Source organism: Tachypleus tridentatus, chromosome 8, assembly GCF_004210375.1.
Source record: "Tachypleus tridentatus isolate NWPU-2018 chromosome 8, ASM421037v1, whole genome shotgun sequence".
In the NCBI taxonomy this organism is placed as follows: domain Eukaryota; kingdom Metazoa; phylum Arthropoda; class Merostomata; order Xiphosura; family Limulidae; genus Tachypleus; species Tachypleus tridentatus.
This window is the reverse complement of record NC_134832.1, coordinates 3907681-3935237: the sequence shown is the minus strand read 5'-3', so window position 1 is coordinate 3935237 and position 27557 is coordinate 3907681. Positions and strand designations below refer to the sequence as shown.

Below are 27557 nucleotides of genomic sequence, written 5' to 3'. Positions count from 1 at the left end.
CATCCCTGTAAATTAAATATTACTGAACACTTCACATTTTTTATTGTATTACATTACTTAGTGCATCTGTGTTAACTAGTACATAAATCTGAAAAACTTGTGTGGCTGCATACATCACTCAATTACTTCTTGAGGTACTGGCAGTCTTTTACAGTTGTGACTAGGAAAATATATTATATGCCTTTAAATTAAAGTTGTAGTATAAATTTAAAAAATAAAATTTATAATTTTATTGTACAAAAATGTATATAAGTAAGAATTTAAGGCTAAAAATAAATGGTATAAATAAATTGATCAGCTCGCATCTTTGGAATGTGAATTCTCCTTCCAATGTTAGACTGCTTATGAAGAGCCCAGATCCACTGAAGAAAGTAAGACTTCAAATAGTTTGAAACTGCCCTTAGTCCTGGGGATCAAACAACCCCAAACTTCAGCTTGCCTTATAACACAAGTTAAATATAATCTAAGTAAGTAAAATGCTGTTATAACACTATAAATTGATACAGGTAATACAAAATTCATGTACAATGACTATTTTGTTCAACACATTCAGTAATATATAGCAAAATTTAGAAATTGTTTGATCATGTAAATCAAATATTTGTAAATAAAGACTGTTGAAAAACAATAGGTGCACCATTTTGGAGGAGACAAGTAATAATGATTTCACTTCATAAAGACAAAGAAATACAGTCCTTCACTAACACTAATGAGAGCAATGCATCCATCATGCTTCTTACCTGGTGTGGTTTTTTCATTATGAAAAATCCCATGTTCACGAATATTACAGTGTGAAACCAAACTGAAAATATCTTTTTATTTGCCTTAACACTACATTGTTTTTTTCCCAGTGCAGATGTAACTGGTCATTAAACATGTTGCATATCAGTATTTGATGCCAAATTTTTGTTTGTGTAAAAAGATGTGATGTCGTATATTAAATATTGTTACATAAACTGGACCACATGTAGTCAAAAACATTATATACTCATAAGTACACACTCACACACATGCATATCCATCTATTTGTCTAATATTCACTAAAGAATACTTGCAGTATTTGACATTATCATTCAGTAGTTAGTTCAGTTTGTATGGCAATTTATTTGAGCATGTTTAAAATTTTGTATGTACTAAAGCAAATAAAAAAGCACTACCCGTAGGGTTAGATTACTCCAACTAGTGATGTTACATTACAGAAGTATGAACAATTACAGATTCTAATAAGCACAAATGACCCTTTCTGTTGTATTTGTCTATCCAGATGATGATGTGTGACATAAACTAGAAAACACATCTTTTAACATACAGTTCAACACAGTAACCACATAAGAGATGACAACAAAATTATTTCCATCACAACAGAACAGTCAATCTGGCTTAGGGTTACCAGGTTTCTAGAGTGAAAAACTGGAACTTTTTTCCATGCAGAGTGACACTTATCAGCTCTGAAATTACAAATTTAAATTACAACAATCCAAATTTTTACTATTTGCTAACTAATTTGATGCCTAAGTTGTCTTGATTTGACTTGAAAAAGGATTATTCATTTTCTTTTTTATGACTTTGTAGGTCTTCAAATCTTAATTCTTACAGCTGTTCAATGACAGGTTAGGTTAAGAAACATAGTAGAGAGAGAGAGATTAATGTACTGTATGATCTTCATTAGATGATTTTTCAACTAAAGTTTAAAGAGCCTAACTGTATTGACAAAACATATACATGAAATTTATACTGTTGTACAGAAAAATTGGGATAGTTTAATACTTTGTTTTTTTGATCAGGACAAAAAGACAAGAAAAAAATTGGAGTGGTCCCAGTTTTACTGGAACAGTTCATCTGGTGGTCTATGTACACATGATTTCTAGTGGAGCAAAGGAGAATCCTTACTTCCCAAATTGAAAATGCTGGGGAAGTTGATATGGAGAGCTATGTCTGTTAGTGGTGCTTTTCACCTGGTAAGAGACTAGTTTGGTCCAGCCCTACTGTGAGTTCTAAGGTTAAGGTGTTAACTGAAAGTGTATTATAGGACATTTTTTTTACAATATCTATGAAGCAATTTTTGGTGGATATATCCAGTTAGGTGAGGCTTAGATTTTTCCTAGGATGTAGATGAGGGCTTCTTCTCTCTCGACCTTTTGTTACAGTATTTATTTTATGTTAAGTATTTAACTGAGGGGGAATAGCTTGAAGTTCTATTTGTAATACACATTATAACATTCCACTACCATTTGTGAGACAGAGCTGCCAGCACTGGATTTTCTTCATGTCCTTTCCTCTACTGTCTCAGTAGTATAACAAATGTAAAACCAATGGGCAAAGTGTATTCTCTGCCCAAGAAAGATGTGGTCTTCCACTAGGTGTTGCATCACTTGTGAAAGTTGCACCTCATGAGCTTTCCCTTTCTTTCACTATTTCAGAAAGGAGCTCATCTTTGTAAATGACCATCACTAGACGTCTACTGTCTTTATTATGGCATTCTAGCCCTTAGTGGTACATGGAGGTAAGTAGAATTTCTGAAGTTAACATTTTCCTTTCTTGAAAATGTATTTCAGACATATATGTGCTCTTCTGCATCATCTTCCACCCTCCATCTCTTCTTTATGTAGATGTGTGTGACTTTTTGGCAATAAATTTCAACAATAAATAAAGAAAAACACAGTCCACTTATTTTTAAAATAATCTAATAAAACAAGCCATGTGTGTACAAATGTTTTTTACACTGTTGATCATCACAGTTGTATCCAGAGCTTTAAATAATTGTTTCCTTTTCATTAAAATCCAACAGGCTGATTCAGATACTTTAGATTATAATATGACAACACAACTTATTTTTCTTACTCTCTTTTTACAATACAGTCTGTGATAATTTTACTTTAAAATGCCCTCTGTGGCTAAACTCACAATCACTCAGTCTAAGTCTGTCTTTCAAAGTACATTTTTGATGTGTATTTATACTTTGACAAAAGTTTAGAACATTGTACATGCTACTTGATGTTGTGATGCAATAATAATGAATTAAACAAAAAACTTGAAAGGTTCTACTAACAGAATACAAGACTATAAAATCACCAATTCATAACTAGTGAACTACACAATGTACCAGTCATAAGCAGTTATGTAAACAAACTTTCAATAAACCATTGCTTCTCAAAATAACTACATTTATAAATCATGCCATACAAACTATCAAAATTTTAAAACTCACATCAAATTTAAACTGAAAGAGTTGTGTGTATCTAACAATACACATCTCTTCAATGAAAATATTTATAATATTTTTAAATATTTTATACAAAGGCTATTTTCTTTTCACACACAAAGACTACTCATACAATGTGTTTTAGTAGTCGCAGTTCCCTTGGTGGTCTGATTGCAGAACTGGTGGCACAACATTTACTTCATTATCCTCTACAGCATTTCCTCTACTCTGACTATTTGTCAATTGCCCACTTTGTGTCAAACAAAGCCTAGCACTGAATAATTGATGAAGCACTACTGCCCTCACTTGCCAAAAGAGCTATGAATTTCTTCAGTTGGTCTTCCAATCTGACCTTGTGTGTTAGAATGTTGTCCACATAATGCTCGTTTTTGGTGGTTTTGTGCAAAATCCTTCTTATTCTGCAGTTGAATGTTACTGCGGAGTTGACTAACTCAAACACTATCCTTGTGAATTGGTAGTATCTGTCTGGTGTCATGAATGCTGTCTTCTCTTTAGATTCTTATCAATCAGGATCTACTTATAATCTTTTCTGAGATCTCACTTGGTAAAGAACTTGGCCTAGTCTTGTTTCACCATGATAGTCTTCAGGTTGCTCATATGTTTGGAGTTTAATTTCTGGAAATTATGCAGAAGTGGTTTGAGCTGTCCATTTTCTTCTTGATTAGTGCTGGTGAACAGTAGACTGAATTTGAAGGCTCAATAATTCCAGCTTCTAACATAACTCTAACTTCTTACTTGATCAGGTCTCTTGTTTCAGTGGATACCTGGACATAGTCGCAATCTTTGGTTGTACATGGTCTGTCTTGCATGGTACATCTGTGATGTATACTGTCTCAGTAGATCTTGTTGCTCTGTCTTTTGCTTTCCAATCAGTTCTTCACTGATGTTGATGTTCCTGCATATTTTACTAGTGAGCTTAGATCTAATAGGTCTTCATTTTCAATGAAAAGGCCACTGTACTCTTGTTCTGCATCTGTTGTGTCCACACATGCAATGTTCATCTGTACTTCAACAACTGCACCCATTAGATTTTCACACTTACCTCTTCAACAGATTGATGTGGTAGATTCTTATCTTCTCATCCACTTTTACCTTATGTTCCATTCTGTTGATCATTTCCTCACAAATTCCTTTATATCTGGAATTATATGGGTTGGTAAGGAGCTGCCTAGTTCTGATAAGTCTGCACATTTCCTGCATCAATTCTGAGGTAAACTGGACCCCCTTGTCACTCAAGATTTCTTTTGGAAAGCCTATTCTGCAGAACACTTCCAGGAGGGCTTCTGCTGCTTTCTGTCTCTATTTTCAGTGCAAGTACTTGTTATATACTAAACTTCTGTCAGCATGTTCCAATTGCCCTTATTAGATACAGGTGCTAGTGGTCCAATCAATTCTTTAACTACTTTCTGAATGGCTCTTCTATGAGAGACATCTCACCCAGTGGCTTCTCACCTACCTTCCCTCTAGATACTGTCCTTTGGCAGTTATCACAAGACCTGCAGAATTTGGTCACATCTTTGATGACCCCCAGCTAATAAAAGTTGCTGGTGATTGTCTGCTGCCTTATTTGCTCTTAGGTGTTTTTCCACAATGTATTTGTGAGCCAACTTCATTGCTGGAGTCCAGTATCCTGCTGGTACTGTGATGTGTTTAACTTTCCCAGTTATCTTTTGTGTGTATATATATATATACCTCTTATTTTTCAGGATACCACTTTATACTGTATTTTGCCTAGACCAGCACTACAGTTTACAATAGTGTAAGGCCATGATGACTTAACAATTATACTGTCTATGGCCACTAAATGGTGGCCATGGTTAAAGCAGAAGAGGATAGCTGCCCATCCCTGCCCTTGCTTAGTTCTGAAATTGAATCAGAAATGGTCTGCTTTTGAAAATAAAGTTTTCATAGTCACCCATTGCACTGTCTGTGGTGTTGATATTCCTTCAAACTCTGCCACATTTTCTTTCCCTTTTTCTTCCATGGGAATGCAGCTGTCCTGACTACTTTCTAGTTCCAAGTAGTTGTGGTGGTGGACCATGGAGGATCCTTATAATATGATAGTGATATACAATACAAAAAACAGTAAATCCATTCAGTTGAAAGTGGGGTGGTAGTATTTTACTAGTATAAATGACTATATATTCTCCAGTCTGATGCTCCATCTCTGAATGAGTATATTCAAGAGGATGTTGTATCTTTGTAGTGAGCCATTAACATTCTCTCCTTTGATTAGGATCCCTCATTCTACCCTCATGTGATGTTGGTTCCCAATGATTGGGTTTTGAATTCAGAACTAGATCAATTATTGTTGGTTTTCACACATGTTACAGGTGTTTTTATTCTTTCAATTATTTGGATTTATGTTCACTGCTACTATGTTGTGGTTCACAGTGGATGAACTTGCTAGTAGCTATGGTTCTTCCTCTTGTGTTATTCCTTAGATATCTTTACATATCAAAAATATTACCAATGATTTATATATTTAATATATTTATATATTTAATTATTTATATATAATAATTTATTTATAATTTATAAATTAATATTTATAAATATTATAATATAATATAAATATAATAATTTATTTATATATTTAATATATTTATATGATTTATATATTTATATGATTTAATATTACAAATATTACCAATGTCTGATTGGTGTTGAGTGGATGTCTTCACAATACGGAGATATCTTTTTTATTCCAACTGTCTGGATGTTAGTTCCTGAATTGGAAAACAAATTTTATCACTTTGTTATCATGTGTCCTGTTTGCAAATTGGTAGGTATGATATTTCACTCTATCCTGCTTAATTTGAGGTTAAGATGGTACTATCCTTTTTTTTTACTCCCATCAGATGGCTGGGTTTTGGATTGCAATTGATTTGCTACCAGTATGATCCTCTCTCCTACCCTCACGTGGATTTTGATTCCCAGTGGCTGGAATTTGGATTATAGCAACTTGTTGATGGTATGATCCTATTTCACACCCCCACATGGATGTTGGTTCATGGTGGTTGGGTTTTGGATGCAGTTTACTTGCTGTGTATGATCCATTGTACCCAAGCCACTTTTTACTTTTATCAACATTATTATCATCAAAGGGATTGAGCTTGCAATGTCATGTAGTTCAAATCCATATTCATTCAGTGTTTTCTCTCTCTCAAATGTGTTTCTCCACATTTTCTGTCCATGTTTGCTACACCTCTTTCCATACTGAGTGTAGAAGTGGTATGATGTCCCATCCTCTACTGTATGGATCTCCCCTTTTCTTGTGTTCTTCAGACACTTTCAAAAGATGCTTCTTTTTTTTCCTGGTCCATTTATCTGTTGAGCAAGTGGTTCCAGTCATATCTGCCAGAGGAAGTAATGTACAGTATCAGAAGTTATTTTCCTGTATTGAAGATGTATTTCCAATAGGTACTTACCTCCCATAACATTTTCCACCTTTTGTCCTGGCTAAAACCTGGTGCTTCCATTTTCTATCAGAACTTAAAGTGGTTGATTGGTAGAATCAAATCAGATGTGTCAGATGGGTGTGTTGCAGTTCTGTTGGTGTAGGGTTGTCATATGATTTACATGCAAGATATAGTTGAGTCATGATGATTGTGGGGAATGTGGGGGCCCAATGCTTGTGGCATGCAAAAAATATTGCATATAAAGGGCAGTATTGAAAGAGAATAACTATATCTGTAAGTACTTATCAGAAATATATTTTTAATATAGGAAAATTATAACTCTGGAAGATCAATTTGTTTTCCTGTAATTTAATATACTTTATTATTTTTTCTTTTTTATAGCTTAAAGATTAAAAAAAATCTTTTCTGCCATTTTTCTGTTTAATTATTTTTTAGTGATTTCAAGTTACTTCTTGTACATCTTCATATTGTCATTTCAGCTTTTATTTTACACAAATGGCTGGAAAAGGACATACTGTCTTGCAATACATTTTAGTAAACCATAACCTAACTCTTTCATTATTCTATTTTGTTTAAAAATAAGGGTTTGGACAAAAAACATAAGAGTTTGAGCTTTATAATAATTTTAACAGGGTCATGATGACCACAGGCAACTGCATGTTCCATTTTACTAAATGACTAATTGAAGGTTAAGAGAAAACATAATAAAGGAGGTCTAAAATATAAGTATAAACTGCTGCATTTTTAACAAAAACAGGTTTTGAAGCTGTTTTCTTTATTGTGTGTGTGTGTGTGTGTGTGTGTGTATATATATATATATATATACTGCTTTACAACTTGTACAAACTATAAAGTTTACATCTGTATATATATGGATATAAATACTAGAAAACATTCATTGCATGTGCATGCATGTACAAAAGTTGTGTGGTTACAAAATCCAGTCTGTGCACCATTCCAATATAGTTTAGTAGCCCTTCCAATCCAGTGTTTACAATCTTCCCATATAGCTACTGGGTATAAATACAGTAACTATATATATTTTATGAGCATATACATAATGTGGTATATTGATCACCCTGCATTTTATTGATTGCACATGCAATGTCACTTTAAATGGTAACATTATAGCAATGGATATTGGTAGCAATAGTCATTCAAACTGCATGAAACAATTCCAAATGTTGTCACTGTTTTTCAAGAGAGCATCATTCACCAACTATATATTTCATTAAACAAAACTGTTTCAAAAATAATTTTAAAAGTGAAAATAAGGATCTTGAAAGAATTAAAGAAATAAGATAGGTAGTATAAAGGTTTGAGACATTGTTTTGACATAATATTTTCAAGCATCGAATCCTTATTTTAACTCTTTGTCTAAAAGCTATAATGTTTAGGAGAGACAAAACAGGGACTTAGCTTCTGGAAATAGTATCAACACTATATCTAAAACCTTAAGCTTGTGTGTTTGTTTTTGTTTATGAAATTGCATTTTAAACTACCTATCTCGTTTCTGTAATTTTTTGAAGATCTCTGTTCCCCCTCTTTTTAAATTAGCAATTTTAATAATCTTGTTTTTATTTGAAATATTTTGGTACTGTAGAATATTTTATTGTTTGTGATACATTTGTAATGGACAATAAAATTATTTCTTTACTTGAACAGATCTGGCTTGGGAGGTCATAGAGGAGGATTGTCTTCACCTCACATGGTAATGCCACGACATATAAATATTCCAGATATTCCCACAGATGGTGAGACATTGTTTGAACTACTTGCTCTCATTTTATCAGCAGTGGCATTAGCTAGCCAATACTTAAATATTTATCGTACAGTTTGGTGGCTACCACATTCACACATGGATCAAGCTATGGTAAGAGTACAAAAAATGTATTAACACATGTTGTTGTCTAGTATTGTACTGGCACTTGTGAGCCATGGTTTTTTAATTGATATTTTAATTATTTTCAAATTTACCATTTCACTACTATAGTATACTTAATGTTTTTTTAATCTGTTAGCTTGTGAAACAAATAAATGATACTGTTATAAGAATGCATGTGCTAAGACTCAAAGTTATTTTGTAGCTTTGTCATCACTCAGGTTTGTTAGTTAAAATTTTTTTATGAAGAGATTGTTGGAATTACCTAATCTCCCATTTATACTTGTAGTGTTGCCTTCACTCAGGTTTGTCACTGTTATAGTCCTCTTTTGAAGAGTTTGGTGCATTTTCCTAATTGCCCAGTTATACTTGTTAAGTCATCAAGGATCTTCATGGACATGGAACAATTCCAGATGAAATTACTAGGCTTCATCACAGTTCTCAACTCCATCCATGTGACTTCACTTGTGGGCTCCAAAATGACTTTGGTCAGTGGTACTAGTTGATGATAAAAGCAGTTGTGCTGTGTTTTGTAAGTAATGGATTTATGCAAAATGTTGGGTAACCAATTGACAAACAGAAAGACTGTTGAAATCCTGATAAAAGGCAGTATGGGATATCACAACTGGCAACTTGTGATACATACACTGACATTAAGTTACAAAGATTGGTGAAACAAGTTCCATCAGGATTCTCTGAGAGAAGGAGAGAATAATGAATCCACAAAGACTGATACAGTGTAGCTGGACCTGGACTGAATATGGACAGGTGTATGTGTGTAGAAGGCTTTAAGACAGAGCAAGGAATGATAATCCATCAAGCTAAGATTAAATGTCTGTAATGAACACTGCAGTTTCCTGGAATATCAGGCACCACTGGTGATGCAAAGTCAGGAACTAACTCACAGTACTTGAGTGAATCCTGTTCATGAAACTGAAGGGGCAAAAATGAATGACTGCATCTGGAGCAACTTTGACAGTTAGATTGTATCATTTCTATGGGTAAGCCTATGGTTTTGTTACAGAGAAATGGGAGTTCTTCTTGGGCTTGTTGCTTATGAATGGCTCGGATAGAAGGATAAAGCATTGAAGCCAAAATAAGCAAATAGAGGGCAAACCAAATTAAGAAAGGTAGATTGAAAGGACAACAGAGGATGATGAAGAGTGACTTGAAACTTGTGCTGAAGAGGAAAAGGCAGGTCTGATGGTGTTATTTGAATGGAAACAAAGGACTAATAAGAGAAGAGGTTTCCTGTAGGTAATCAAGGGAGAGAGAGAATATGGTTTAGAAAGTTTATTAGAAATCCAGACAGCTTTGCACAACAGTTATTCCAACAAAGGAGAAGAGTTGAAAGCTAGTGAAAAAAGTAATTGAGCTTAATCTTATGCCAGACATACAGAGTTCCACAATATATTTTGATACCATAGCTGATTCAAAGATATGCTCCAAGTATGTCCAGGGTGCTGTCTCAAGGTGACATCAGGCTTGAGGAAGTGGAGGCAGCAGTTGGGACAGCAAGAGCTAAGAGTGCACTTGGTATTCATAGAATATCATATAAGGTGTGTAAGTAGTGTCTAGGTCTAAGGAAAGTGTTGTGGGGATTGTAAAGCTAAACACAGAAGAAAGGAGATATACCTGAAGTGTGGTGTTTGGCAAATGGGATTTACATCTTTAATGTAGAGAAGTTTGAGCTACTGTCACAGTTTTAATCAATCTTACTTCTAAGTATTGAAGGGAAGATTTTCACAACAGTTGCAAGGTCATTGATAAATTATATGTTGGACAAAGAGTACATTGATTTATTGACTCGGAAGGCAGGGGTCCCTGGATTTGCAGCTCAAAATGTTGTTTTGTACTTTATATTAATTAAAGTTTTAGTATCCATACCAGCCATCTTTAGAATATATTTATGCAAGATTATTTAAGTTTGTTTTAACACTGAAGTCTCTGGTAGAGGAATTCAGAGTTGCAAATGTAACGGTGACCTGATAATGGCATAGAACCAAATAATGCTAAGGTGAGAGGATACCATCCAGATATAGTAACAGGTTGTAAATGGAAAGCTTCAGATACAGCAAAGAATGCAAGCATTAGGCTCAAGTTTAAGGAGATTCTGGGAGCAACACAACAAGATTGGAAAGGATTATCATGGAGTCCTGCAAACTGGTTTTCAAATCAAGATGACTCGATGAAATGATGAGGTAAAATTAAAACAATAATAAAGAAGGGTAGCTCAGGCAGCAGGATGAGTGATTGAAATGGGAAGGCATTAAGCACTACAAGATATCTCAAAACATGCTGTGCAAAATGGAATGAGCATGAATTAATTTTCTTTTGGTTCATTATAAAATTAGTTAGCAACAACTTTTACTCTGAAGAGATGGGGTGTGACTAAGACCAAATGGTGCACCTGCTGTTGTACATTGAAGCATAGATTATCTAGTTATCCCATGTTTCTGCAACTGTATACATTGTGACATAATCAAGTACAAGCTGTGTTGGGAAGAATAATGAAGAAAAGATGTAAGGAAATCAACACTAGAGAGAGAAGAACCAAAATAATCAGGTTTATTAGCTTTGTGTAATAAGGTGATAAGTCAAGGAAAACAGGATGTGTTAGAAGAGGCAAGGGATTGGGAGGTTTGTACAGATCTAGACAGTGGTCTCACTCTTCCATTAGATAATGCTGTCACAAGACTATGGCCAGACATAGTTGTGAGGGCACAGAGTACTAAGGCAGTATTGATGATAGAGCTAACGTTATCATGAGCATAAGAGATTAAGGTAAAAAGAGTTGAAGCAGGAAGCAGGGTTGAAAGTATGGAATATTTCCATCAGAGGTTGGTTGCAAATATTCCATTGCTTGGCCATCTCTATACCTTTTAAATAGAATTAGACTAGCAGCTAAAGTGAGAATTGACACTTCAGGATGCTGCAGGCTGTGCATAGGTATGGTGCCAGGCCAGGTGACATTACTAGGATTCATCACAGTGTCTAACACCATCCATTTGACTTTGATTTCTGGGGCTACCAGAGACTGTCATATTGTATGGACACCAAAACAACTGTGGTCTCTGGTTGCAACTGATGATGGAAGTGGTTGTGCTGTGGCTTATGCTTTCACCAGTGTTGTGGATCTTAGTTAATGTTTCAGTACTCCTTTGAAGAGGTTGAATCTCAGTTAATTTTGTTAATTAACTTTTCTACCCTGCTTAATTTTGTGACTTTTATGAAATAACTTTTCTTGAAGGATTGGTAAGAAAATTGTTTTTGATGTAATTTATATCACAGAATATTTTTATCAGGAACATGTAATATTCCATTGTCACTCTTCTCTTTGCATCGACTTGAAGGCATCCACACTTTTTATTAATTCTTATAAAATAATCATTAACCAATCAGCAGATGTTTATCTTTGGTAATTGCTTGTAAATGTGTGCATTCAAAGTTCAAACTTAAAGCTAGCAAACTGCTGGTTAGTGTTGGAGATTTGTTAAGAAAATGAAATTGGTTGTACTCATGCCAGAATAAAGATTCACAGATTATTACTATTTGTTATCAATACACTTATGTTACTTGTATGTTAGTCATTTATTTTTGCAAGATTATGGGTGCAAAAGGTTCAGATTGTTTTATTTTCTGGCTCCATTTTTGTTTTGCTTTCCTTCTCTTTGTGATTCACAGCATACCCAGGCTAAGTATCAGGAAATGGGAATAACAGGAACATAACTTCAATTTGTTTGATGGTTTTCAAGACAGTTAACATGGTCAGCTAGCTAGACACACACCATCTTGCCTGTACAATGCAATTTTGCTACAGTTTGGTTAAAAATACTGTGATTAAGTGAGTGTTCATTGGAAGTAGTAATGAAATAGAAATTACAACCTGCAGGAATTTTTATAGACTTCTTGTAATTTGTTCATGATTAACACAAATGTAACTTTAGGCTTATTGGCTTCTAATGCTTCTCCAGGTTTTGTATAGGATGAGCTATCAACTCATCAACTGCACATTTGATGGTCTAGGTACATATTAATTAGATGAGTAGTTTCACTGAAATCAAGTGTCTTAGCCTTTGTGAAATAATTACAATGAAAACACTCTTAATTGTAATTGAAGATTTGATATTTGAAAATAAAATGTGATGCAGAAGGTTTATATATACAATTAAGATATTGTTAATATTTAATGCATAAAATAATTATCACACATTTACAGTTATGTGTAGAGAATAATAATAGTGTTGCTAGCAGCAATTCTGAATTTACTAGTGGGATACAAAAACTGGCAACCATTTGCTAATGGTTTGTAAAGTTAGGGTTAAGGCCATGTACTTAGAGGTCTGTAGAATGCCAAGTATGTTAATTTTATGGCAGAAAAAAGAAATGTATTTGAGAAAAAAAAGTACACAAACACACACACACACACACACACACACACACACACACACACTTGGTTTTTATTTGTTGTCTTTTGGCACTTTGAAGTGATTGCTATAATGTTATACTATGTACTTAACTTGTATTAAAATAGCATGAAAAGTATTTAACCCTCAAATCACTAGGTTACTTCTGTACTATTCATTTCTACTCACAGAATAGTGAGTAATTTTGTCTTTAGTCACACTAAGTGTAAAAAACATTTTCCAGTAATAATTTATAGGTGTAATTGCTTCTATTGTTTTGTAGGCTCTTGTGAAGTATTTGGTGAAAAGAAGATTGTAAAGTTCATTCAATAATGATGAAAATGTATTAGCATCTACTACACATTTTTCTTACTGCCTTCTGATACTCCACAAAGTACAAGACTATAATTTATTACTTCAGAATGCAAAATAATTGGTGTTGATGGTGCATCATTGAACACTGGCTGTTGAAAGGGTATTGGTGCAAAACTTGAAGCAGGTGTTCTTTCTTATTCAGTATCCATTGCTTTACACTGTACACATTGGAATTAGCTGTAAAAGATGCATTTTGTGGTACATACGTGGATGAAACTGTTGTGTCATTCTGGTGTGATATTTATAATTTCTACCATTAACAGGCATTAAAGTGGAGCAAGATTCAGGAAATTGTTGAATTTGAAATTCCTGCATTCAACAAAAGCCACTGGCACACAAAGGGTAGTCCATCGTACGAGAACATTACAAGATGTGAATAGAACATTTCCTGCCACAGTTGTATATTGGAACAAATTATAATGCATAGATCCACTAGTGACAATAAAGCTAAGAAGAAGGGGTTACTCAATATTTTGAAATCTTTTACATCCATTCTACTCCTGAACTTCCTACTTCTAATATACAGAATGCTTGCAAAATTTTGCCTTTGTTGTTGTTGTTGCAGAGCATTGATGTGTCAATACAAATTTTGCTGTTAAATGTGAAGTCCACTAAAGAACATTTTCAGGAAATAATTATTTGTGAAAACATTCAGAAAACACCAAATAGAGAATTTAACAATGAATTCACCAAATACAAGGGAATATCACATATAGGAGGTATTTAGCAATGACAAACAAAAGTGATGGAATCCAATCTCATCAGCAGCAAATATTTCATGCACATATCAGTTAATAAAAAATACTAGTACGTTTGATCATAGATTTTTCATGCACCTATGATGATGTCTTTTGGGCATCCAGTTAGCTTGTGGATATAGAAACATTTAGGATTTATGGTACTTACCCCACATTTCATGCAGATCCTGGAAAAGAGAAATTATGTTGTTTTAGATTGTCTTTATAAGTGAAATGAACTATTTGAAATAATATATAAAATAATCCTGAAAAGCTACCCGAAAGAACAGGATATCACCATAGACTACATACATTTGTGGGGAAAGTATTCTCATCAATGTTTGGAACAGGTTGTCAAATATATTTCTTGTTTAGAAGTTGATTTTAGTGTTGTCAACCAATCAAATCTGCAGAATATAAAAGCAGATTTAATCTGATTAAAAGAATAAAATCAGAGTTGCAATTCAAACTCAAACCAAGCACACTCTGCGATCTTATATGTGTTGAATTATCAGATTACACATTAATGAACTACAATCTTGACTCTGCCATACAAAGATGGTTCTCAATTGGGAAGCAAGGTAAGTAGTCAAGTGTAATGCCATATGGACATCAGAAGAAATTCAAAAGAGCTCTGAGTTTATAGGTGACCTGTTTGTCTAAAAGTCTGGAGAGGTGTGATACTTCTCTCTCTCTCCACCTTTTGTCTTTCTCATTCTAACCTCCTTGATCTTGATTTCCACCTGGCTCTTTTTCTTTGCTCTAAAGTGTTTCTTAACACCTTGGAGAGATAGGACAAGGCTGCCTAACATCAGTCCTCCTTTCCTACCTGGTTGCCTCATTTCTCACAACCTTGTGTGTCCACTGCTATTTTTCAATGTCATGAATCCTTCTTCCCTCTCTCTCTTCTCATTTCTTGCTACTGTACAGATTTGTGTTGTTTCTCTCATTAGATTGGCTTTTGCACATCCTGTTGATGATTTCCTCCCTTAATACCAGGTCAGCTCAGTCCCTGTAAGGGCTCATCTGTTTTTTTTACAGTGCTATCTATACCTTTCATAGCTAATTGGTGGGAAATTCAGGTTATTTCAAACTTTCTTTTTATTTCTTGTCTCTTCCTCCTGTGTTCTTTTTCCTCTCCTTCCAGTCCTCAGTGGCTTCTGTGTCTCAAAGAGAGCCATCTAGAGTTTTGTTTGACATTCTCCAAGATTTATTCTTGTTTATTGTTGTTCCCAAAAAGACCAAGGACTGGTGTCCCATGATTTGTATTTTCTCAGTCTTTGATTTTGTTACTATTATTATATGAAGGACTGGCTCATCTCACCTCCTAACAGGAGGCCTACTTCTCAGCCATTCTACTTCTCTCCCAAGTGGCTGTTTGTCCGGTCAAGTTTTCCAAATTGTTCCTGACTCTAACTCAGTGCTTGGTCTGAAGTCTTTCAATTTGAAATCCAATTGGATTTTGTCTTCCCCCATTTGTATGAGGTTAATGGTGCATCTAGTTATCTCAACTCATGCCTCTCCTATACTTCCTACAGGAAAAGTTCTATATTATTTGGGACTCTTGCACCTCTGGAACATCATGTCTCTCTAGGCTGGGCTCACATGTCTTTTTCAGTGGACAAGAGGAAAATCCTTTTCAGTACTCGGTCTAATCTTGTGATGCTGCTTCTTCCTATTCACAAGGACCTGTCTCTGTGCCTGGCTTATGCCAGTACCATATTGCTACCTCACTGCTACCCTTTGATCCACATTTCCATCTCTTCACTGGTAATTCTCTTACAGGCCAGAATGTATTTTTGGATGGCTTCATGCTCTTATGAGTTTGTCTGTTGTGGAATGTACCTTCCACATAAGTGTTCTGGAACACTTAAGTGTCCACTGGTTGTGTACTTATTTCCTACCTCATATTGTGGATCACTCGATTACAATCAATTTTAACAGCTTTATGATTGTTTCCTGTATCAATTGTCATAATGGGAAACACTCCAAAGACCTTTGTTTTTGCATGTTAGACTTTCTGTTTTAGATCTGTTGGGTTCATCTGAAGGCTTGTGTCCTGGGAACTTTGTATTTGGGGTCTGATTGATTCTCTCAACTGGACAGGATTCTTCATTTGGAGTGGTTACTTCATCCTCATGTATTTCTTTGGACTTCTTTTTCAGTTTGGCACAACAGTGATCAATGCCTTTGCTACTACTATCAATACCAAACTTCCCCTTTTTCTGATCCCTGATACCTCATTCAGCAGCTTTTCAGCCACAACTGGTTTCATCGCTTTCTGTTTGTGTACCTTTCTTTTTGTCTTCTCCAAAAGGTCTTGACATTGATTCACAACACTCATCAAGTCCTGTTAGTAGCACTAGCAACTGTTTGACTTGTTCAGTTTTGATTTCCTCTTCTTCATGGACTTGTATTTGATCTGCTTCTTCCTCAGTCACTCTTGCTCTAATCTCGTACATCTCTCTTTCATCAGAGTTTAATCTTCATGTGTGAGATTTGTCTAGTTCTTTGTTTTCCGGTAAGGTTTCTATAACTGTAAAACTCTTCTGTTATGCAACTTGTGTTGCCCTTCTCTCTCTCTCTCTATGAAGAAAAGTAACATATCCTTCACTGCTCTCTTCCACCAGATCATCCAGCTGTTGTCTTCTTTACCTGGTTCTTTGATCAGGGATTGTTGGTTTTTACTGTTGTAGGCTATGGATAGTTATGTTGACCACCTTTTTCTTCATTTCCAGTGATTCTATCTTTTCCTTCCCTGTTCTTCACACATTGTTCCAGTTCTTAAATTGTTGTCTTCTTTGTTTGGTTCATTTGCCAAACATTAATCTTCATGTGGTTTCACAAGTTCTTTTTAAATTCTTGCCATTTTTTTCCTTATACTGTTTCTCTCAACATTCTTCTTCTTGCTAGTGATTGCTGCAGATCTGACTTGTGCATTGGACACTTCTCATACTTTGCTTGACAGGTTTTCCTTGATTTTATTTTTTGACTATTTGTTTCTTCCTTACTCTTGTGTTGCTTGAAAGGAAGATTATACCTTTTCTACCAAATCTCTTCTGTTTATCTTCACCCTTTATGTTCTTCATGACCCTGATTACCTTTTGTGTCCAGCTCAGGTGGCCAGGAGTTACTTTGCTTTCATGTTTTCATTTTAAGGATCCTACAATTGTTTAGTTTTTGCCATGAGATCTTTTTTTTTTCATAGATCTTTTTTGCTTTATGTTCACCAGATATATTTATCTGTTCTTCTATATGAAGATTCTCACACATTGTGTGATGTCTCACCACGTTAAATGAGCCACTTGCCTCATTTTCTGTCCTCACACATTTGATGCCCCTTGGACAAGTTACTCTAGACTGTAATGTAGACTATACCCAACACTTACTCTCCAACTATCTCCACCATCTGACAGTTTCATCTTCCTCCAGTCTCCATTGTCCACTACCTGTAACCTTCTTAGAATCCACCTGGTTGTTGTTGTTGCTTCAGAGTATATACTTCTTTCTTGAAAAACATATTGACTTAAAGGTAATGAAAAGCATCAAAACCTATGTCCTCTGGCATAAAAAGTGCCCAATGTTGAAATTAGGTTTGTTACAAGACCACAACAGTACTGTGTATGTGCCTTCCATGGACTACCATTGAAAATGCCAGCACCTTGTGCATGCAGGATTTTCAAATTAGGTTTTGCAGTAACCTATTGGATTTTCTCCAGGTAAAAAAAAAAAAAATTGTGGTGGTTTGGTCTAATTGGTTTGGTGCCTCTGGCGTCTGCTCAAGATGAACTTTTTTGCTCATCTGGTCATTGAGTGGAACATGGCATACCCTTGCTACTACTATCACCTATGCACTCAAATGGTTGACTTAGAGATTTTCTTACTGGTTATGTAATCCATCTTGAAGAAGTCTGAGTTGGCAGCACAATGCCAGGGTAAGTGGGGAAGGATATGCATTTCAAAGTGGTACAGGTCACATTCTGTACATAATATGCCAATTTCCTGGTGATTAGGCCAGCTAGATGGGGCAAAATGTTCTCCTTATGTGATAGAAAGGGACTTCCTATTCCTGTAAGGTAAGTCAATTACACAATAGAATACATACCAAACCATACCATCTGATCGTTGCCTTAGTTACACTATATGCCATGTCCAACAAACTTCTTGTGTGTAAATGCTTAGCTGGGCATAGCATTTTTTTTTCAACCATACCTGTGATTTGGGTTGATTTAAGCTCATTTTATATTTGCATCCAATTGAAGAGCATACCCTGCATGAGATCTGATGTGATTTCACATGGGTGTTATTCTTCTAGTAAGTCCCCATTATAGGGTGTCACTATCAATAGGCTCTACCATTCAGTTATCATCTCTGAAGGTAGCTCAGTTAGGTTTTCTTAATTGCAACCAGAACCCCTTTACATCAAAGTTGGATTCTTGGTACTGTGTGCAAAGAGATAAACCTCCCATTTTTTGAAGATATTTTTCTTACTTGAAAATGTATCTCCAGTAGAGATCTACATTTTTTCACACCTTACTACAAGTGCACATTATTCTTGTCTTGTTTAAGAATAAAATTAACTTTAGAAATGGATTAAGTACATAAGTGCTGCAATGTGTGAACCTGCTTATAACATGCAGTCTTAAATACTCCCAGACACAATACTGATAATATTTAAACATTAGTTACATTTACTTTGTTTGCATAGTTTATTTCAAAATTATAACCACACTTTTAACTTTGTGAGAGACAGGGCATTGATTTAACATACATGTCTAGTTTATCATATTGCAACAAAAGTTAAAAAAAAAAAAAGCCAGTGGATGAAATAATTTAAAACTTCATAAAAGCTTTCTGCAGGGTACTGTGTGATATTTGTATGAATTTGTAGCTTTAAAATTGTAAAGAGTTCACTGGCTCATGGCATTAAAAATGTTTAACTTTGTGATAGAATTTAACTAGTGATTTTTGTCTTCTTAGATTCTTTTACAACTTACTTGTGAAGTTTAAATTTTATAAAACTAAATTTTAGCTTTTATAAATTTTTTTAATTCAACAGTTTAATTCTGTCCTTGAGGCCAATTAAAATCCAGTTAAGTTATTTTGTAATGAATGTGACATCAAACTCAAAGATGAACCCCATGGGCTACCCATACACCATTACACTTGCCACTCACTAGTTTCTAACTGCTTGGTTGGTGGACCATGAAGACCTGTACTCCTGAACATGTACAATACTACTCAGTTGAGAGTAGGGCAGTGACATTCAGCAGGTTAAATGGTGTGATGCTCTTCATAGGTCAGCTGGATGTCATTTTTTAGTGGATCTGGTGTTGAAGCTGTGCCAGGTGGATAAGGCATTCGACTTGTAGTATGAGGGTTGCGAGTTTGAATCCCTGTCACACAAAACATGCTCACCCTTTCAGCTGTGAGGGCATTATAATATAATGGTCAATCTCATTATTCGTTGGTAAAAGAGTAGCCCAAGAGTTTGCGGTGGGTGGTGATGACTAGCTACCTTCCCTCTAATCTTACACTCCAGAATTAGGGACGGTTAGTGCAGAGAGCCCTAGTGTTGCTTTCTGCAAAATTTAAAACCAACTAAACTAAACCTACCTGACCAACCTCAAAATGGTTAACAGCTGCAAGATTAGGGAGGATGCTAGTTACAGTAGGGGCACTGTTGGTGGAGAATTACTTCAAAATCATTTGCATGTTATCATGCATAAATAAGATGGAGTATCAAGGCTAACAGCAAGTGAAAATTTGTGCCAATATAAGGTGGTATAAGTCAAGAAAGTATTTTGTGAGAAGATATAAATATCCATCAGAAATACTTTTTCAGTTCAGACAAATATTAACATTTATGTCATATGATTGCTTTCTGATTTGTACTCTCTGTACTAGAATACACACACACACACACACACACACACACACACATTACTTTTAAATTAGTTGAATTAGAATACTTGTATTGCTTTACTGGAAAAAGACTGTTTTACAGAAGTTGTCTCCTTGTGTGGTCATTTCTAATGGTTCTGAATGATACTTAGTTCATAAAAGGTTATGGAACATGAATTTTAAGTGTTTCAAGTTTGAAAGTTGAAATAATAGTATATGGTAGTATTACATTTGTCAACACAGTATTAATGAAATTGAAGAGAAAAAAATTTAATATCTTTGTTTTAACCCTTTATATGATATTATTTTCAGCCACAATATAGAGAAATTAAATACAAGTAAGATAAAAGAGTGCTATCATGGTTTCCTTGTGGTTTTGTGTGTGAGTGAATAAATTTGTGTATTTATACATATATTTGGAATATTAATCTTAATTATAGTTATTTTTATAGTTTTTCTGTGATAAATACTAAAGTTACGAAGTATGTAGAAAATGTTAAAATTTGTTTTCATATTATTTCTACATATAAACCTTAATATAATTGTAAATAACACAAACTGTAAAGAAAATTCCTCTGCTGTTGAACATCAGTTTTGTACAGCTGGTTACAAAAATTATTGTTGGATAGGTAATAATTATTTTCTTCGAGTCGGTATCTTTATTTATTTAAATCATAGTTGTATAGGTTTCTTTATAAGCACCCAGTGAGTGGATGGTGTTTCTGTAATGTGCTTTATTTCCAACAAACTATTTTTTAACCTGATAGGTCAAGGTTATTAACTTTTTAAATAATACTAAGCAAATTTTGATAACTATAAAAGAATTAGCAGAGTTTATTGAGTGAAAGAGATAGTAGGCTATACTTTTATTGCTTTATGAGGAATATTTTCATACCTACTTATCTGTAATATAAGTTAATAATTAGATATATTTGTTTCTTTTAAAAGTGCATCTAATATTTCTGTTAACATAATCAAACTTGAATTTGCTTGAATTTTTGTTGCTGTGTTACCAAATTTTATTGGAATCATAAGTGCAAGTCGCTAACATGTTTTTCTCAATTACATTTGTAATATGAATAACTTGAAGTGATTAATATATTTACATTGAGTTTTGTTTGAATGTAATACAACTTATCAAAACAGTCAATAAATAATTTCTTTGCAGAATTTCTACCTCATTGACCCATATGTTGTTGCTTTCAGCCTTCTGATGTTAGGAAGAAGATTTCCTCTTAATGTCTTTAAACAAGTAAGTATTAGACCTGCACTGACTTACATGTTTTATGTAAACTTCAAAGTAAATTTTTTAAACATTTTTTTATGAAAACAAGTGTTAACAAATGCTGTACCTCATCTCATCATTTAGTTTATGGGTTTAATTAATAACTAGAATGTTTTTAAAGAGAAACTGTAAGAAGCATAAAAAATGCTGAATTAACTCTCTTGCTACTGACCTCATACATTTTGTCAAAACTGTGACTCAGTAATGACTATCAGAGTTTCTGTACTGTAATATTTAATGTTTTGTGTATCTTAATGAAATGTGGCAAGTTTAGTAAGCACTAAAACTCTTTTGTACAAATGATTATATTTATTTTTAGTATTCTTACTTAAAATATGTCTGTGAATATATATAGTCAGTGTTGACTTCTTAAAGTGTAAAGTGCATTTTGTTAAAAATACTTTTCTTCATCTGAAAATTTTTATATTTTATTTGCAAAATCTTTAAAACCTCCTAAATAAATATCAAACGTTATTTTCAGTAAAACTTATTTTTTATGTTATCTTCTTTACCTAAATTCTATATGTGAATGTCACTTTGAGACCACATAACAACCATAAAGAAAACTAAATTATCTTTTTTTTAGAATAACTGTAAATTGTAAATTGATACTACAAATAATTGTTTTATCCTAAATACCTTAAAGTTTCTCACAGTATACATGTGTTTATACTTAAATTTTATTGTTTTTTGATGTTTATTTTTTTCATTATCTTAGCTAATCTGATTGTATCTAACTCAATAAGTGTTTTATCTTTACATTTTAGATACTTTTATAATAATAAAGAACATATCTATGCAAACAGTAAATACTTATCTGTGTCCTGCTGTTTTTTTGCTGTTGACTGTTGATGAAAGTTAAGCCTACTTTTTTATGCTAATAGTAATTGTGTACTAAATAATTTTTATTCAGTTACATAATGTATCTGAGAATACAGAATAATGACACATATAAAGCAATGTCCTATAACTTCCACAATTTATCTGGCTTTCTAATTATGCAATAAGAGCCTCTTAAAATTTAGCTAAACTTGTTTATATGAATGCTGCAAGAGAGGTGAAATGAACAATTATTTGTACATAAAGCAACATAATATAATATGTTATTTGATAGATAAAACGTTTGGCTTTCCACTGGTTATAAGTAACATAGTATAAAATGTGAGAACTCTTGGCAATTTGTGAAAGAGAGGACATGAAAAGTAGGGATGGCAAGTGGATCTAACTTTTTTGTTTATGACTCTTTAAATGAATAAAATTGAAGGTTATAAAAATTAAGTTCTGCATTAATAATATTTTTATAATAATAAGTGGTTAATATTGAATTCTGTAATTTTCAAAGGATAATAAATAACTTGGAGAAAACCCAGAGAACAAATGTCATAATTCTCATATTGGAGGTGGTTGAGGATTTTTTAAGTTATTGCTTTCTGCAAGTAAAAACTTAAAATTATGTAATATTAAAAGTGGAAATGCTAACTCCATTTTGCTACCAAATTTATTTGTATACAGTGATGATAAAGTATAGTTAAATTTTGAATGTAACTAATGAAATTGTAATGTGAACACTCTAGCCTACCTGTAGCGAGAGGGTTAATTAACACATTGCAGTGATAATAAACGTAAATCATATTAGGTATGATCATTGGAAACTATTAATATTATTTAGTTTGAGAAAGAAAGAAAAAGAAAGAGAAATGAGAGAGATCCTAGAGCTTAACAAGAGTATAATCTGTATTATGATTGGGTAAAAGGAGTGGTGTAAATTAGGAAATTAAATATTTAATAATTTGTAACTTCCTTATACAGTTTATATGTAAAAATTAAAATTTTTAGTTTGGTATGAAACCTTTACTGTTGTAGTATACACACAGATGTTTTGGTTTTGATTTGTTTCAGATATGTTTATGGTGTGTGCCATTAATAGCTTACAATGTGGCAGTTCAGTTTTTTCGAGCTATTGTTATTACTCCTCATATAATATCTTTGGTGTGGTGTGTGTACAACATTATACTGAGACATGGCTTCCTCACTATTTGCTTGGGTTATCCGTAAGTAAACAGTGTTCTATCTCGTATAGATATGTAGTTTTGTATACAGCACTAGCATTTTTATTAGTATTATATATAGCACTTTGATTAAAGAGATACTGTTGCTGTTTGTTTATTGATAAAAGTAAAGGAATTTAATATGAAGTTAACTCATAATTATGTAATACATTGCTAGGTATTTTAGTTTACTGTACATATACATACTTGAATTTTCCTGATTTCCCCTGCACACTGACTATATCTCTACATAATTTTGTTATCCCTCATGCACTTTTCTCTGTGATTATTGGTTATATCACAACTTCTTTACTATGTCGTTTTTTTCAAGGTTATTGCTGCTTGTAGTGGGTCTGTGGTTACCATCTTTGAAAATTATTCACATACAACCAAAGATGAAGTTGAAAAATTGAAATATCATGACAGTCAAATAAAGGTTATTTTTGGCCATTTAGAACTTAAAAAATCTATTATAATATTATCAGCAAATACTTGTCAGACATCAAGAGTATGTGATAAATAAATTATACATTACTTTGCACAAACATCCTGATAAAAAAATATTCATATCCATTTAAATTTTCACACTTGTTTTAACAAATAATAGCGTTAACTGTTACTCAAACTAGTGCTTTGGAATAATTATTTATATTTTGATGGTCTATGATCAAATAGATAGTATGGGTGATAGTTTTGTCTCTGTAGCCAGCCTTTGCAAGTTTTGTTTGTCGTTGTGGTTTGACAGGTGTCTTGCAGAAGTATGTTGATGACTTTTTTACTGTGTTGTAGCTTTAAACAAATGAACTATGTAAATACTCAACTCTGTGTTTTTCACTTAATATAAAATCAGGAATTTGATTCCTCTCAGAACATATGCCAAACTGTATGTGGTCAATGCTCCAGCCACACTACACCTTATGTGAAACTTACCAGTTGTGTGTGAATGATCAAATGGCGAAGTTGTTTTCTACCCACCCCTGTGATACATTAGCTTCTTTGCCTTCCTCCTTTCATACTTATATATGGGCAAAGAGATGCTTAGAATGGATGAGGTCCCCCACAAGTGTTGTTCCTGTGGTAAAGCTCCCACTATAGTGTGTAACACTCTATGGGCTTTAAGCTTCAGTTGCCTTTTCTGTAGGGAGTTTATCTAGATTTTCAATCTACTTTTCATGTGAAGAGAGATATGGATATCGTTTTGGAAGTTAATATTTTTCTTACCTGAAAATGCATTTCCTATAGATGCCTAACTCTATGCATCTTTCCCCCCATTACTGGTACACATTATTCTTGTCTTGTCTAAGAATGAAGGTAATTTTCAATATAAATTCTCATGTGTTCCCCTCCTGTTGTTGGAGGGCTGTTGTTGTGTGATGATTATATCGTGCACTAGTGCAGTTCATATTAAAACATGCATATTGGGTAGAAGACAGCTCAAGGCTAGTGACATGCACAAAATCTGAAAGGCAACAGTGCAAAGAATAACTATTGTGTGAAGAGAGGTAAATACTTATTGGAAATTCATTTTCTGGTAATGAAAATGTTACTTCACACACCTGTATCCAGGAGGTTAAAACTCAATTTATTGGCAATAATTATCATATCAACTATATTTACAAAAATAAACAGTCTTGGATCATTACTCCAGGATGTTTGTGTATTTTGAGTTCTGTTGGCAGGAGCAGTTTGTTAGGGTGTACTTCTTTCTACACATGGATTTTTTGCAGAGCAGTCAGTTAGGGCTTGCTAACAGGAGGTTTTGCAGATACCACACAACAGAGTATGGGTTTGTTTCACTCTCTCTGAACTCTAATTGATTTTTTCATTAAAAAAGTGAAAATACATAAGATGTACAGCTCAACAGTATTTATTGAGAAAACATAATATATCATTACAATATCATAGCTACTGTTTGTAATGACCATGTTGAACTGGTAAGAGAAATGTGGAAAAACATTTAACTAATTCACTATGGCAATGTCAGATTTTATGGTTTTTACAGTGACACCCTAAAATTTAATTAAACAACTTTATTAGGAATGTATGTTTATTATCTTTGCATGAAAATGTATTTATAATTCAAGTTTGTATATTATCTTTCTTTCACTTTCTAATTTTTAATTTTAAAAAGTAGAATTAGAAAAGTATCAATCTTCATTTTTCTGTGTCATTTGATATAGCTGAGCTCCAATGTCTCTCATACAAAATTTTGTAATGATACAGCTGAGCTCCAATGTTGCCCATATAAAATTTTGTAATGTCAAAGATGACTTGCTACAGTTTCAAACTAGTTGGAAACATAAACTACATAATTATTCCTTCCTTCTTAATTTACTGAGAAATCAAACTTTGCCAAACTTGCCAGAGAAGCCTTTCTTACTCTGATTTTCTTCAATGATTGCTGATCAATTTTACATGAAAGATAGTCATGTTTATAATTAGTTGGATAAGGAAATTCTCCTCTATGAAAATCTTTAAAGTTTTTGTGTAGTTTTTTCAATATTTACTGTTAGTTAATGGAAATGTGTAATTTTTACTTGCCATATTTTGCTGTGAAAGAAATTTTTTAACCTATTTATAATTTGCTTAGAAAGCTGGATATATCACATTAATTTTGTGACATTCTGTACTGGAGACTGATGTATTTTTGTATTCTAAAATGCATATTTGTTAGCTACATGAATTCGTTTTGGACATCCAATTGAGATTTAAGGAAGAATGTTTACTCAAATGCTTTTGGCTATAACTCAATGTCATAAAACCTCTGAATAAACCCCACTGAGACAGGTCTGATGAGTCTTCCTATGGTCATGGATCAAAGGCCATGTAATCATGTTTGTAGACTTACATTCAAAATTTTATTGGATTGCAATTTTAGAATGTATGTCAATAAATTTGGTATAAAATTATAAATTAAAATACAAGTTTTAAAACCATACAATAGTTAATTTCTTAATTTGAAAGTATGTATTAAAAAATATGAAATATCAGTTTTTGTATGTCACTTGAATGTAGCTGTGCTCCTGTAGGTTCTTATGAATTAGAAAATCAAATTACCAGTATTGATGAGTAAGAATATAAGATAAAATCTCCTGTCTTTTCTATTTCCTGAGATATTATCATATTTAGTGAATCAGCCTAGGTGGCCCTGCCCATCCCTTCCATTTTTAGAAGTACTTGCTTACATATACCTACTTCATCCAGTGATGTGTGTGTGTGTGTGTGTGTAACCATTTGAAAGCTCAAACTATCCTCTACATGGTTTTTTAAGCCCCTGCAATGTATTTATTTGTGAAACCCTTTTTTTACATGGTAGAATCCAACTAGTGAGGTAGACATTATAGAGCTCAACTAATCATACTTTTTAGACTTAAATATGGCTTAGTCACTAAATCTGATACATTTATAGTGGAAGTTTGGGGTATTGATATAGTAATTTATGATTTTTTTTGTTATTTCAAAATGCTTGCAGCTCAGCCTCGCATATCAGTCAACGCGATGTAGTGGTCAACACTTAATTAGAGCAATTTTATGTTTGTAAAATATGGGCATTCATATTACAGTCAACTGTGGTTGCTTGTTTCCCAGTCTCTTTGAAATCAGTATTGTGGCTACCCAAACTGGCACTCACCTGCTGCTGTCCAGTTGAAACCACTGCCATATGTTGACTGATATAAGCCATATCTTGTAGGTGTTACAAAACAGGTGACTATTAATGGTGCACTAATCCTACCTGATGCTTTGCACTTCAAGCTGCACTGATAATTACAGATACACAATCAAACAGTATGTTTTTAACCCTTCTTTAAACTTTGTCATTTGTGATACTTCTAGTTTGGCATCTCTTTAGTCTTCTTGTAAACAAAAGATTTACTCAAAGGGGAAAATTTGCACATTCATTTCAAGTTTTGTCAATTTTGCAATAAATAGAACTCTGCTTTCTCAGTCAAATCACTTGTCTCTTTTTTTTTTTTCCACACTGTGCACATATTGTGAATTACTGCTAAGCAGTCATTTTTGGACTGTGGTTATGTTGAATTCTTATTTCCTATGAGACTTTAGTGTTTCCTCAACATGTACTGTGACATGGATTATTCATTTCTGGTTTATCTATGTCTGATTGCATCCCAAGAGAAAGGAACTTGACCCTCCATAAGAAAGTCCAACTCTTCTGCAAGAGTGAAGACAAGAGTCATTGTATCTTGGCACAAGAATTCAAAATTGCCAGAACTCAAATAAGATTATTTCTTTTATCACAGTAATGAACACATATAC

The 27557-nt window shown here is 33.6% G+C and overlaps 1 protein-coding gene across 3 annotated transcripts in view; it reads left to right on the top strand.

Moving 5' to 3' along the window:
- Positions 1-27557, top strand: part of LOC143258424 (transmembrane protein 39A) — a 53727-nt gene that overhangs the window by 1845 nt on the left and 24325 nt on the right. Inside the window, exons 2-5 of one of the 3 annotated variants that reach the window (XM_076517338.1) lie at positions 1785-1958; positions 8311-8518; positions 21118-21201; positions 23134-23285. In XM_076517338.1, the coding sequence (XP_076373453.1) occupies positions 8354-8518; positions 21118-21201; positions 23134-23285 (401 nt within the window). In that variant the 5' untranslated portion in view covers positions 1785-1958; positions 8311-8353. Of the gene's footprint in view, positions 1-1784; positions 1959-6861; positions 6919-8310; positions 8519-21117; positions 21202-23133; positions 23286-27557 lie in introns of those variants that run through there. The other 2 variants (XM_076517339.1, XM_076517337.1) reach the window with 2 other exon arrangements.